This window comes from Xiphophorus couchianus, chromosome 18 (assembly GCF_001444195.1).
Source record: "Xiphophorus couchianus chromosome 18, X_couchianus-1.0, whole genome shotgun sequence".
In the NCBI taxonomy this organism is placed as follows: Eukaryota; Metazoa; Chordata; class Actinopteri; order Cyprinodontiformes; family Poeciliidae; genus Xiphophorus; species Xiphophorus couchianus.
In genome coordinates, this window is record NC_040245.1 from 20,898,068 (window position 1) to 20,910,181 (window position 12,114).

The 12,114-nt window shown below is 36.1% G+C and overlaps 1 protein-coding gene across 1 annotated transcript in view; it reads left to right on the top strand.

Annotated features, from left to right (window-relative positions):
* The window catches only part of drd2a (dopamine receptor D2a), a 57,286-nt gene that overhangs the window by 23,001 nt on the left and 22,171 nt on the right, over nucleotides 1-12,114 (top strand). Inside the window, exon 2 of the mRNA XM_028044528.1 lies at nucleotides 5,583-5,893. Coding sequence (XP_027900329.1) covers nucleotides 5,615-5,893 — 279 coding nt within the window. The 5' untranslated portion in view covers nucleotides 5,583-5,614. The remainder of the gene's footprint in view (nucleotides 1-5,582; nucleotides 5,894-12,114) is intronic.

Consider the following 12,114-nt stretch of genomic DNA (forward strand, 5'->3'; position numbering starts at 1 on the left):
AGATTTCCTGTAACCACACTCCATACGGTGAAGTGGTGTTTTAAGGAAGATGGATAACCCTATATTATCTTTAGTACTGCATTCATAGACAGAAAAAGAAATGCATTTGAGTGAGAAAAAGTGACTGTAGAAGACAAGAAATGCTCTAAATAGATGTAGGAAAGAGAAGAAAATGATTTTCCTTCTATGTTCAGTTCAAGGAATTTTAGTTATGACGTTTAATCTGAGTAAAAAGCAAAACATTGTAAAGCCTCTTAATCTCACTAGTAAAAACAATGCCAAGACTACTGGCATTTGAAAAAGGAGCATTGAAAGATCAGTCTTAGTGTTCAACATGTATGTTAGACACTGTGCGTGCAAAAAAGCTTTTCCCGTTTAGATGACTTACCCTAACTTCTGATTTGTCCCTCAGATTGGTCTGTCCCTGATACAAGCATACAAGTCTTCAAAGACAATAAATAAGAAACGATAAAGTCACGGCACAATGAAAATAACCATCTGTCTGTCTTAAGGCACAAAATTACATAATTTTTCACAGGTTTAGAAATTATTTACATCTATCTTCAACCAGACAAAACAGATTTTGCCATGTTATAATTTATTAAATAAAGAAGAAAATGGGGCATAACATTAGGACCACCTGCTTGACTCTAAGCTCATTGTTTTGCATCTCAAACCCTGCCAGAACCATTTATGCTGAAAGAGTCCATGGCAATCAGGGAATATTATTTTTAAAGAAATGGTGTACCAGGAAAGCTGCAATCCTCAGGTTAGTGGTATGTGTAACATCAACATGAATGACAGTACCCAAGGTTTCCCAGAAGAATGTTTTGTAACAAAATCAATGCACTGCCTCTTGCCATTAACCTTTTATCCTTTAGTTTTTTCAGTAAGTCAGGCACATTTGGTAAACTATCCTTGTCATGTGAAAGAAAGCGTGAGTCATGTCACATCCATCTCTGCTCTGAACAATTTTAGTGGACAGTGATCAGCATTAGCATCCTAACTGGTCTGCAGCAGTTTGATCAATGCCGGATCGTCTCCTGGTATTGTAAATGTTGATAAATCTAACATAGACTTCCAAAAATAAATATTATAAAAAAGTAACACATTCTGTAGTTAGAGTTGCACAAACTTTTCTTCTGCAACCAACTGGTAAAGACAGGCAGAATTCATCCACTGTTAACAAAATCTGCAGTGAATGGCAAGCTTGCCTATTTTTCCTGCTTCATCAACTATTAGAACAAAGTATATTTTTTTCTACCTTATTAATACCACCAACCAATTCGTGTAGCGCTGATGAGATATTCAGTGTTCTTCCCTTCGCTCATCAGTGGTAGTAGTGGTATTCCTTATCTAAATACTTAAAATCCTAGGGAGTGTTCTGTCTTTTCTTTGCTGTACTCTGCAGAGATTCAAGACATTAGAAAAAAACCAATGATGTTTGTTCAGGAAAGCACTACCTACCAGGTCAGCAGTGAGAGATATTTCAAATATTGCAACGAAGGAAGTAGATTGAGCAAACAAATAAGATTAGACAGCGCAGAGCATCGGCAGGGCACACACACACAGGCAGCTGCCTCAGAGCATTGCTTACATGTCCTAACGGGAACATGCTTTTTCCCTACTCCAATTCCCTTTCCTTCTTCTACTGCCCCTCACTTAATCCTTCTTCATCCCCCTGAGGCTTTTTTAACCTTCGATAGCAGCTCCTGCATGGAGCTAAATAATAAGTTTTCAAAGAGAGTTGGTTGAATAAATGAACTTTTAACTCTAACACAGTTTTCCTTAATTCATCAGTTATACTCAAGGCCAAACACATCATAATAACATCTTAAAAATGTGAATAATTTCATCAGTTCTGCTGTGGATTAGATGTACCAGACACTATTAGGAACTATCTGTCCTTTGTAATGCTGTGATCAATGGAGATTTTCAAGGACCTTAAAAATAAAAACAAAGGGTGCTTGTATTATGGCTGCAAAGGTCACACAAGAATACATAAAGGTCTGGCCTTTACAAGTCAGTGGTTCACAGCAATGAAGCTCAGGTCAGTTACCAATCTCCCTACAACTTACAAGAAAATTCAGAGAAGTGAAATGAATAAAATATGTTTAACAATGACACCACAAACACATAAAGCTGAGTTTTTGCTAGGTTTTTTTTTTGCGCATATCTCTGGACATTGAGGTTGTAACCCCCCTTGAGGTGATTTAAGGATGTTACAACTTCAACAAAAGCAGAGTATTCATGTTCAAAGATGTTTACACAAGATGCTATCTGTTAAATGCTATTGATGAGAAACCATGTCCTCTTCTGACTCATCTGTTTACACTTACCCTAATGTAAATAGTACATTACAGCAAATTGCTTCATGCATTTCAGATGCAAGCAGTTTTAAATGCTTTTCAGTTGTTGTGGGATAGCTTATGCTTTCTTTATTGTATTTTGCAACAACTTTGTATATAATTATTGAAGTAAGTATGTAAAATGTTTGGTGATGTTGTCCCAAAGACGAGAGCTTTAACTTTTGGTAGCCACCGTGATATATGGTAAGTTTCTCTACTAGCAAGTTTTTTGCTGCTGTGAAACTCTACTGCAATAGTGTTGGGCCAGTTAGGAGAAATGCAAAGTAGAAGATTTGAGTATTCCTCAAAAAAAGTATTCCTTAAGAGTATTGAAACCAATGCAGATAGATGTGAAGAGAGATACAATAGCCAAAAAGATTTATGCTGGGGAGATTGCTAAATACGTCACAATTCATAAGGTCAAGAAAAGATTTCTGAAAGGAAATTTTTCTAAATATTTTACGTTATTTGTTTTGGACTAAAAAGAATCTATAAATAAATCTCCAAGAAAGGTTTTGCCGTCAATTCCTATTTTTGTAATTGATAAATGATCTTCCACAATCATTCCACGTTCAAAAAGAACACTTAAAAAACATAAACATGCCAAATGTGATGTCCATGTCAGTGTTGAGTGTGTGTAAGCTTTTCACTGGAATGTGTATTTGAACAAGAGCTATCCCTAAAACTAGAGTGCATACAAGGTTGTGCTGAAGTAGGAGTAAAAGAATGGTAATACAAGAACTAAGTAGCTTTTTGTTTAATAAAACCTCAACTGGGAAAACCCTGATGTTTATTTACAGTCATTTTCCAAATGACTCTAAATCAAACATGCATGAAATAAAAAAATCATTCACTCAAACATGAAGGAAATAAGAAGAAACATTGCTATTTTAAGTTCTTTTTAAGTAAAACTTAATGTAACAAAAAGGCTTTGTTTTTCCACCTGTTTTTTTAAAGCAAACCCAGATCAAATATGCTCAACGTTTAGAAGAGATTTCTAATTAGAATTATTATGAATTATGTAAAAACACACATTGTAAAAACAGAATTTTTATTTACTTAGCCAAACAGATTCTGCTGTTTGCTATCATTACAGGGAAAATAAATACAATTATCTATAACAGTTATGTCTTGCCATAATGAAACTGCAGGAACACTTTCACAAGTAATACAATTATTTTTTAGCTATGAAATCATTTAAATTTGCTAAGCTAAAATGGCTTGGTTCTAGTTGAGGATGGAAAATCATTTTGCTTCTTCCTCTGCGTCAGACTACAAATCTGTTTTTCCAATCAAAGTGCCGATAAGGAATGAAGAACAGATTTAGTTGAAAAAGCGTAGCATGTCATAAAGCATGCATCTTCACAGACACAAGGGAAGTTTATGACTCTTTATTTTTATTCGAGTTTATTACAAAACAATGTCATACACCTTTGATAGGCTTGCAGGGAAAGGAGTGTCCCAGCAGCAGTGCCACTTTGATCCAGTAACAAATAAAGCAAAGCACACATCAAGGTAAACTGACTTTTTCTATAGCCCATAACCATCTGGTATGCGTCAGGTCCCAGTCAGTGAACAAGCAGTAAAGCGGTTTTGTTTACATCAAAAGCTCAGAAAATCTGTCCCAGGGAAAAATAAGATAAGAAAACAGAAGCGATTGTCATGAGGTTATTCTTGGGGGCTCTGAGATTCCATGCAATGCAGTTTTTGGTGGCTGATTTTTGATACAGATCTTAGGCACCAAGTCATATTTTGTACGACTATTATCTTCTTTAGAATACTGTAGTATCTTGAATATTTAAGATCGCTTTTGTTTTAAGTAAAAGATCAATCTAATTTGGTGCAAGTTATGAATGAAATTTTATTGTAACACATTGACTTACCAATATCATCCATTTTCAAAGTTTCTTAAAATATTGTAATTAATTCAGCAGCTGTGTTTAATTAATCCATTAATTTTTATTTTCATGTGTTCCAATTTCAAAGTAATCATGACTTTGTGTTGCTTGTTGCTTAGAGCCGACAGAGGAAAACTGAAGGCCGCCTCTTGGTTGTTGTTGCTAGATTTAATGTGTGGGATGCACTGATGACTGGCTGTTTAGTTTACACACGGACCATTAAGGCAAAAACATCCTGCAGACAAGCACTGATGTGATATGAGCAGTCAGTCAATATAAACTGATCGGCCTCGGTGTTAAAACTACCAACAGGGAAAATGACAAGTATTGACAATGTCATTGAAATGTTCCGCTCTGCCGGGAAACCTTGTGTCTTGGCATGCTTCAGGCTCTCCAGCAGGCTACTATGGCTTTATTTGTCTGCAAACATGCTTTAAAATGATCAAGCCTCAATCACTCATAGCAGGCATCTGATTCATTCAGTAGAAAAATATCAAGAGGGCAGCAGAAAACCTGCATGAATAGTAGAGACAGAACAAAAGCAAGCTCAACCTGCATGGGAGTTGTAGTTATTAAAACAGCTGTGCTGTTAGCTGCATTTAAATAGTTGCAGAACTGCAGACGTCCAAGAGGTGACGTGACTGGTCAATGGTTTAACACATTCCGCGTGTCCAGTTGTGTAATTCTGTATGTAACTTTTTTTTTTTAAGTATGTCACATATTAAAACTATCACTATATGCAACAGATAATCTGTGAACAAATTGAGCTCCTTTGCCTTCTGTCTATGACTCTGCTGCCATCTACAGAAATACAGAAAAAAACAAACATCAGAGCCAGAAGGAGGGTCTTCATCCTGTCAATCGGCACACTTGCAATAACTTTTTACTTTTGTGACGTACAGCTGACCACCAAAAAGTGGTACATATAAAGAAATATTTTAGTGGCTGTTTGTTTCACATGCTGTGTAAATATACACATGAAAATATGAGTGTGCATTAATAAGCACATGAGTCAAACTACTAATATTCCTATATGTCACATTTTCCTGTGAGGAATGCAAACCTTTACTCAAAGCCACATCTATAATCTCTTAATTGTCTACTTTGTTGTCACTTTAACTTTATTGAACCTGTCATGGTTTTGATTCCAATCTCCACCACAATTTGAAATCAAATCCAATCCCATTACTGGGCTCAGCAGGGTTTAAAAGATCAATCGAGAAACTGCTTTTGTTCTGCATTTACTAAAGGATTAAAGATTATCTAGGGACTGTCTTCCTGTTTGCAAACAGTTCACTGAATTCAACATTGAAATACTGTCTCACCTGTTTTGCAGGGCCACTTCCTGGCCTCCATCACTCACAGCTAATGGATGTCTTTGGCCAGTATGCCTACAATGACAGTTTCAACGATAACGGAACATGGCACTTCAACGAAACAGAGCAAGAACAGAGGCATCCTTACAACTACTATGCCATGCTTCTCACGCTACTCATCTTTGTCATCGTCTTTGGCAACGTTCTGGTGTGCATGGCTGTGTCGAGGGAAAAGGCTCTGCAGACCACTACCAACTACCTGATCGTCAGCCTGGCTGTTGCTGATCTTCTGGTGGCCACATTGGTTATGCCCTGGGTTGTCTACCTGGAGGTAGGATGATAGAAATGCACAAACACAAACATACACACAGCCACAAAAAAACCCACATTTCACCCATATTTCTTTGGAATGAGACATAAAACATGACATTTCGTATCCCAGAGACATTCTCTCTCTCTTCCCTGTACATTTTATACTTTTTCTCTCTGTGTATTACATCTGTAAAAAACAACAACAAAAGAATAAAAAGAGTAATGGTTAGAAAACTAAGGCATCTGAAGCAGAGCAATACCCCTGCAACAACTATGTTTATTTCCAGTGTTATAAGTGACTGAAACACTTGGACAGCACTGAAATGATGAAGATCCAAACACAACACATAATTTAAAAGACAAAATTCGCAACTGGAGGGTAAAACATGTCAGAGCAGATAATGGATTTAGATTAAATATAGTTCTGGTGAAACTCTGGCGATAAAAGGCTTCGATAAAGCGAGCTGCACACTGCAGCTGCATCGTCGGGTCACAGGAACAAGGTAAAACAAGAGTGAAGGTTAACATGTTCACATCAGTCTTGTAAACAGGAGCCATGCAGTGGTCAGAGGCCTGTGATTTAGCAGATATGTGACAACAGCAAAATGTCAGACTAACCATTTTTATTAGAGGTTGTTGGTTTATGAATAAATCTTCCTGGGTGCCTTTAATCCAGTGTAGCTCAATTAATATCTATTTTTTTAAGATTCCTAAAAGCCCACAAAAAATGTTTGCTAGGTATAGCGTAAAATGATCTAATCAGTGATCAATGGGAGTTTATGTTGTTTGAAAACCTCTATGTTTGTTTGTACTGTGATGTGCAGTTGTTTTTTTTAAGTCATTGGCAAGTTTCAATGTCTGGAAGCTTCTCCAGAAACCAAGATCATTTTTAGAGCCATTCTTTATTCTGATAAAATCTACCAGATATATATTTGGGTATCTGGGTTGACGTGTACTCTCAATAAGTCTCTTGAAGTGAGGTGGTACTTGAAGATTTGTTCTCAGTCACAGAGAAAATGCAGTGGTGTGAAAATGTGAAGCTTAAATTGTTATAATAGGTAAAAAATTTCTATGTATCAAAAATGTTGGAACCACTCCAAATTAACATGAAAAACCCAGTCAAATTTGTTTTCACTTTCTAGAAAGTGAGGAAAATAATTATTCAAGAAAATGTTCTTGCATTTTTTCTAGTACTGTATATTGATTTCCATTTTTATTATTTGAGATCTATCTTTGCTCATCAGCCTATAGTGGCATTGGACAACAACAATTTTTAACTTGACTGTACTCACAGCCCATTAGGCCATGAGTAACCAGGCAGTTTTTTAGTGCGTTTACTCTTTTTCGGTTGCTTGGGGTTTTTACTATATTAGTTTATTCATCTCTGTTCTTTATAGCAGTAAGATTTCACCTAATTAGTTAATTCCTTGTCTTTACCCTCTTTTAAAAATTTTGTTATGTTTATGCATTTAGTTTATATTTTTTGTGTTAGTGTTAGACATGTTTCCCTTTGTGTCTATTTTAGCTCCCTCCATCTTACCTGTGTTTATTATTATTAGTCTCTCTCTCTTTCCCTGCCTTGTTCTCTCCCACAGCTGTTTGACCTCCCCTGATTAGACTCACTTGGTTCCCATTTCACTGAAGCCATTTCTGTCTGCATTTGTTGACAACTGGTTTCTTCAACATACATATGACCTATTCCTGTCCTGTCCTCCTCGTCCTTGAGTATTTTGTCTGCACTCTGCTCCAGCTACAACCTTTGAACTTATAACAGACAAGGGATTAGAGGAATTAGACGAGATGAGATTTATTTTTTTGACGAAATTCATTATGAGCCTGATTAAAAAGCAGCTTGACAAAAAAACTGGCAAACTTATTATTTTAGTTTTGTTATTTTTCCCAAGCTATAACTATTCTGTAGTAGGAGCAGCGACTTTTCCAGCAGACACAATTTACTTAAACTGCACAGTTTTGTACACCACAATAGAAAAGACACAGAAGTGATGTCCAAGATAAAACAGAGGTCTCCAGGAAATTAAGCCCTGGGGGAAAAAATTTTTGAGTCACATAGTTGGGCATAGACAACATTAGAAACACACCTATCAGAGTCTTTTTTTTTGTTCTCCATGATCCATTAGAACAGCTCTTAACTACCTTTTAGTGATTGCTGTGAGCCGTAATACAGAGCAGAGTGTTCATACCTTGTTATTATCAAAATTATTTACTTCTTTCTCTGTTGTTGTGGGCAGCTAGCTTCTCACAGAGGGGGGCACATCAAAGCATGCCATAGAAGTTGGAGCTGATTTGCTGCCAGACGCATTTCAAAGCACCAAATGACACCATAACACTTTTTCAATAGAAAATTGTATTTGATGGCATACCAAAGACTCAAAGGAGAGTCTTTGAAGGTGTAAAGTGGTTTAATTGCATGTAGGTGTTCAAAACTAGCTTTGTTTGTTTAAGGATGGCACTTTGGAGTGTGCTAAAAGCAATCACTTTGAAATATTTATCAAATACAAGTAACAGCAAGCTTTTGGCTATAGGTTTGACAAGCATAAATCCTATATAGACAGCATCAAATTACAAGAATGCTCAATATATCCTCAAGGTCTCTGTCCTTTTTGTGCCAATTTTGTTTCTCTGCTGGCAGGATCATAAAAACCTTGTTATGTCAGTTTAATGAAACTTGAAGAGCTGGAGTATGTGTAGGGGGAGATAAGGGAGGGCTCATTAAAAATTAAATATTTCCAACCCAAAACACTGCAGTTATTATAGTGGGTCAGAGTTGTCCTTTTGACTACACTTTAAGCATATTCCCTGTCTTTACAACTTCTCAATTCACAACTATTCAGTCCATAGTTGTTACATTGGCCACTACATGAAGGGTACAGCTAATTGTTTTTCCGTCTATTTTCAGGACACAGCCAATTAACCAGACAAGATGGATAGCAGTACTCAGATCCAAAACAAACACATAAGAGCAAAAGTTCCAAAAAATATTCTAGAGTAATTCAAGTTGCAGCTAACAAGATACGATAAAATGCGAACAAAATACTTAAGATTCGTTTGCTCTGCCTTTTTAGCATGATATAACGATATATACCATTACAACCTGAGAAAGTAAACGCTGAGTTGAAAGTTTACATTGAGTGTGAGCGAGTCGAGCAAACAGTGTGACTTTGTCACTTTGACTGGCGGAGGCTCAGTGTTTAAAAGGAGACTTAGCAAGAAAAGTAAGTCAAAGTGAATTTATTAAAGAAATGCAGATTTGCACCAACACCATTACAGAGTGACAGAAAGAAGCTGGCTTTTATATCTTGAGTAATTTCAGCAGACATACATAAAAAGGGGTAATCAAGCAAAAAAGAAATAAACATTAGTTACACAAACCTAACACCAAAACGATAAATGGTACCAATAAATATTTATATGCATTACAGTAAGCTAATCTGAGGTCAATCCCTCTGCTGCTTCACTCTGCTGATGAGACACACCAAGAAAGGTAAGTGCTCATTCAAACTATTGTTGAACTTACACCAATAGAACCAATAGAAGAGCTAAGAAACAGATTGACACATTTATGTCAGTCTGTACAAGAAGGATTACCAGTCCCTTTGCCTACAAGAATGCTCAACTAAATATCAAAATACAACGAAAATAAATAATTGAAACAAGAAACATTAGGTTTCTTGTTCAGGGGTCGTCCTGCCCGAAGTGGATGAGTTTAAGTATCTCAGGATCTTGTTCACGAATGAGGGAAGAAGAGAGCGGGAGATCGACAGGCAGATTGGCGCAGCGTCTGCAGTGAAGCATGCGCTGTACCGGTCTGTCTTGGTGAAGAGAGAGCTGAGTCAAAAAGCGAAGCTCTCGATTTACCAGTTGATCTACGTTCCTACCCTCATCTATGGTCATGGGCTTAGGGTCATGACTGACAAAACAGTCGGTCGAAATGGGTTTTCTCCATAGGGTGTCTGGGCTTTCCCTTAGAGATAGGGTGAGAAGCTCAGTCATCCAGGAGGGACTCAGAGTAGAGCCTCAACTGTCGAGAGGAGCCAGTTGAGGTGGCTCAGGCATCTGGTCAGGATGCCTGCTGGATGTAGTATTCAACTACTACAGTTCAATGAGAGTGTTTACCACCTTGGACATCTCTTTGCTTTTTTGTCACATTTAAATGTTTCAAATGACTTATGTCTTCTTAATCCTCTTTAGGCTGACAGATTTTAATAGTTTTTTTTTCATTTGTTCTTGTTGTAATTTTGATTAAAGAATAATGTTTTACTTTTTTAATCTTTTTAACGTACGTGGTTTAACAAGACTGATTGTGTTTTACTTATTTCTTGAATCTATCAGAATGGCAAGTGGAACTGGTCAATTATAGCTACAAATTAAAAATAATAATTTCTACATATGGTCAGGTTGTTTTTTTATAACTTTTTCTTTTTCGTTACATTTTCAGAACATTTTACACTAGCTTTTATTGTTTTCGTTAGTATGTCTTGGATATAATATAATATTATGTGAATGTATGGAAAATAGAAAAAAATGACAAAATGGAAAAGGGAAAATGTGTATAGAGCTCTGCATGTGTAGTGTAGAGGTATACAGTGTATCTGCAATAACAAAAACAACAACAAAGACAGACAATGTTTTGATAGATGGTCAAGATCTACCAACACCACACCTTCTTCCAGTAAATGTTGTTTTTGATTTCATCTGTCACTGTCCATTATTGTTCGAGCTTAATGTATTTGACATTAAGCTCAAATTTCTTAGAGTATTTGGTAACTCCTGGAGCATAGACCAGATTTTTTTTATCATTCACCTGTATTTTTTTTAATTCTGGTGTCACTGACCATGTCCGTGACCAAGGCTCTTGTGTTAATAATGTTTTAGCATATCTTAGTCACAGAGGGTGGGCAGAGCATTCAACTTGCCCTTTATTATTAAATGCTAGATTTGCATTAATTACCACAGTTTTTGCTTTTTTTCCATGTGTGACTGATTTTTGGAGCCCATGGAAGGAAAATTATGCGTGATCTGAATTGGTGGAAAGACACTTAGAATAAATGTTAATTATCATCTGCTACAGCACGCATGCTTAAGCAGCAGTGCAGCTTTTATGTAAGTTCCTGGAAAAAGTAAAAACTAATTTACACTGACATTTCTATTATACCTTATTATTATCACAGGCAAATTGTTTCACATGTAACATTCACTGTGTGCCATTTACAAAAGCCCAAATTTATGTTACAATATATTTCCAACTGTGATTTCAGTGTCAGTGTATTTGTCATGCATGTTTTTCAGTTTCATTTTTGCAAGGCTTCATTTTTCCTTAAGTTAAGTTTTGCTTTGTTGTTTTCTCTTAGAAGTCTCTATCCTTGCTGCACCTGATGAGCAGTAAACGTTCACTATCATGTAGAACCTTATTATAATCTTCAATTCTTCAAGTATAGAAAATTCTGTTTCACACACTTATTAATATTGGGGCTGTTTAAGAACTGCTTCAGCAGCTGAACACAGATTAAACTGGTCTTCTCCTTTTTAACAAAACAATTAAGTAGATAATATATCAAACATATCATTTTGGTTGCTCCTCTTATCTTGTATAAACTTGCTTTCATATCAGTGTTGACTTTTTTGAGATATATTATTTTTGAGTTCAGAACAGCCTTATGATTGTAATTTAGAAAACAGTGTTACATTGTTTGAACTCAGAGTGATACTCATTCACACTCTATGAAATAATATAGCATGATCAGCTTTAACTTGCCATGTGTCCATTGGCAAGGATCTATGGAAAAACAAACCAAGGTAAATTTGTATGTTTACACTTTTCAATCAAATGGGATAAAGAATGACAAATGATTTTAGAATAACTTCCCCTATTTTATATGAGCTTTCTTTGTCCTATGTGTAAAAATTAAGCTACAACTTGCACAAGTGATGACAGCATTGCAACAAAACACTCTACACATATTTTTTATTGCTGTAATATTCATGAACATAACAGCAGGATGTGTTTATATCCAGAGCCATCAATCTGCTCTATCAACCACCTCCCAATTGCAAATTGAAATTCTAATTGCATATCAATCATGGATTCTGACAGCAATAGCTATAGCCCTTAAGTGACCATGTTATGAATGACCTTAGATACCAACAGCAAACTTCCCTTTCTACATTTGAGAAAATTACCAGATCTTAGTAGGAGACAGCGAAACAACCAGTTTTTACTTT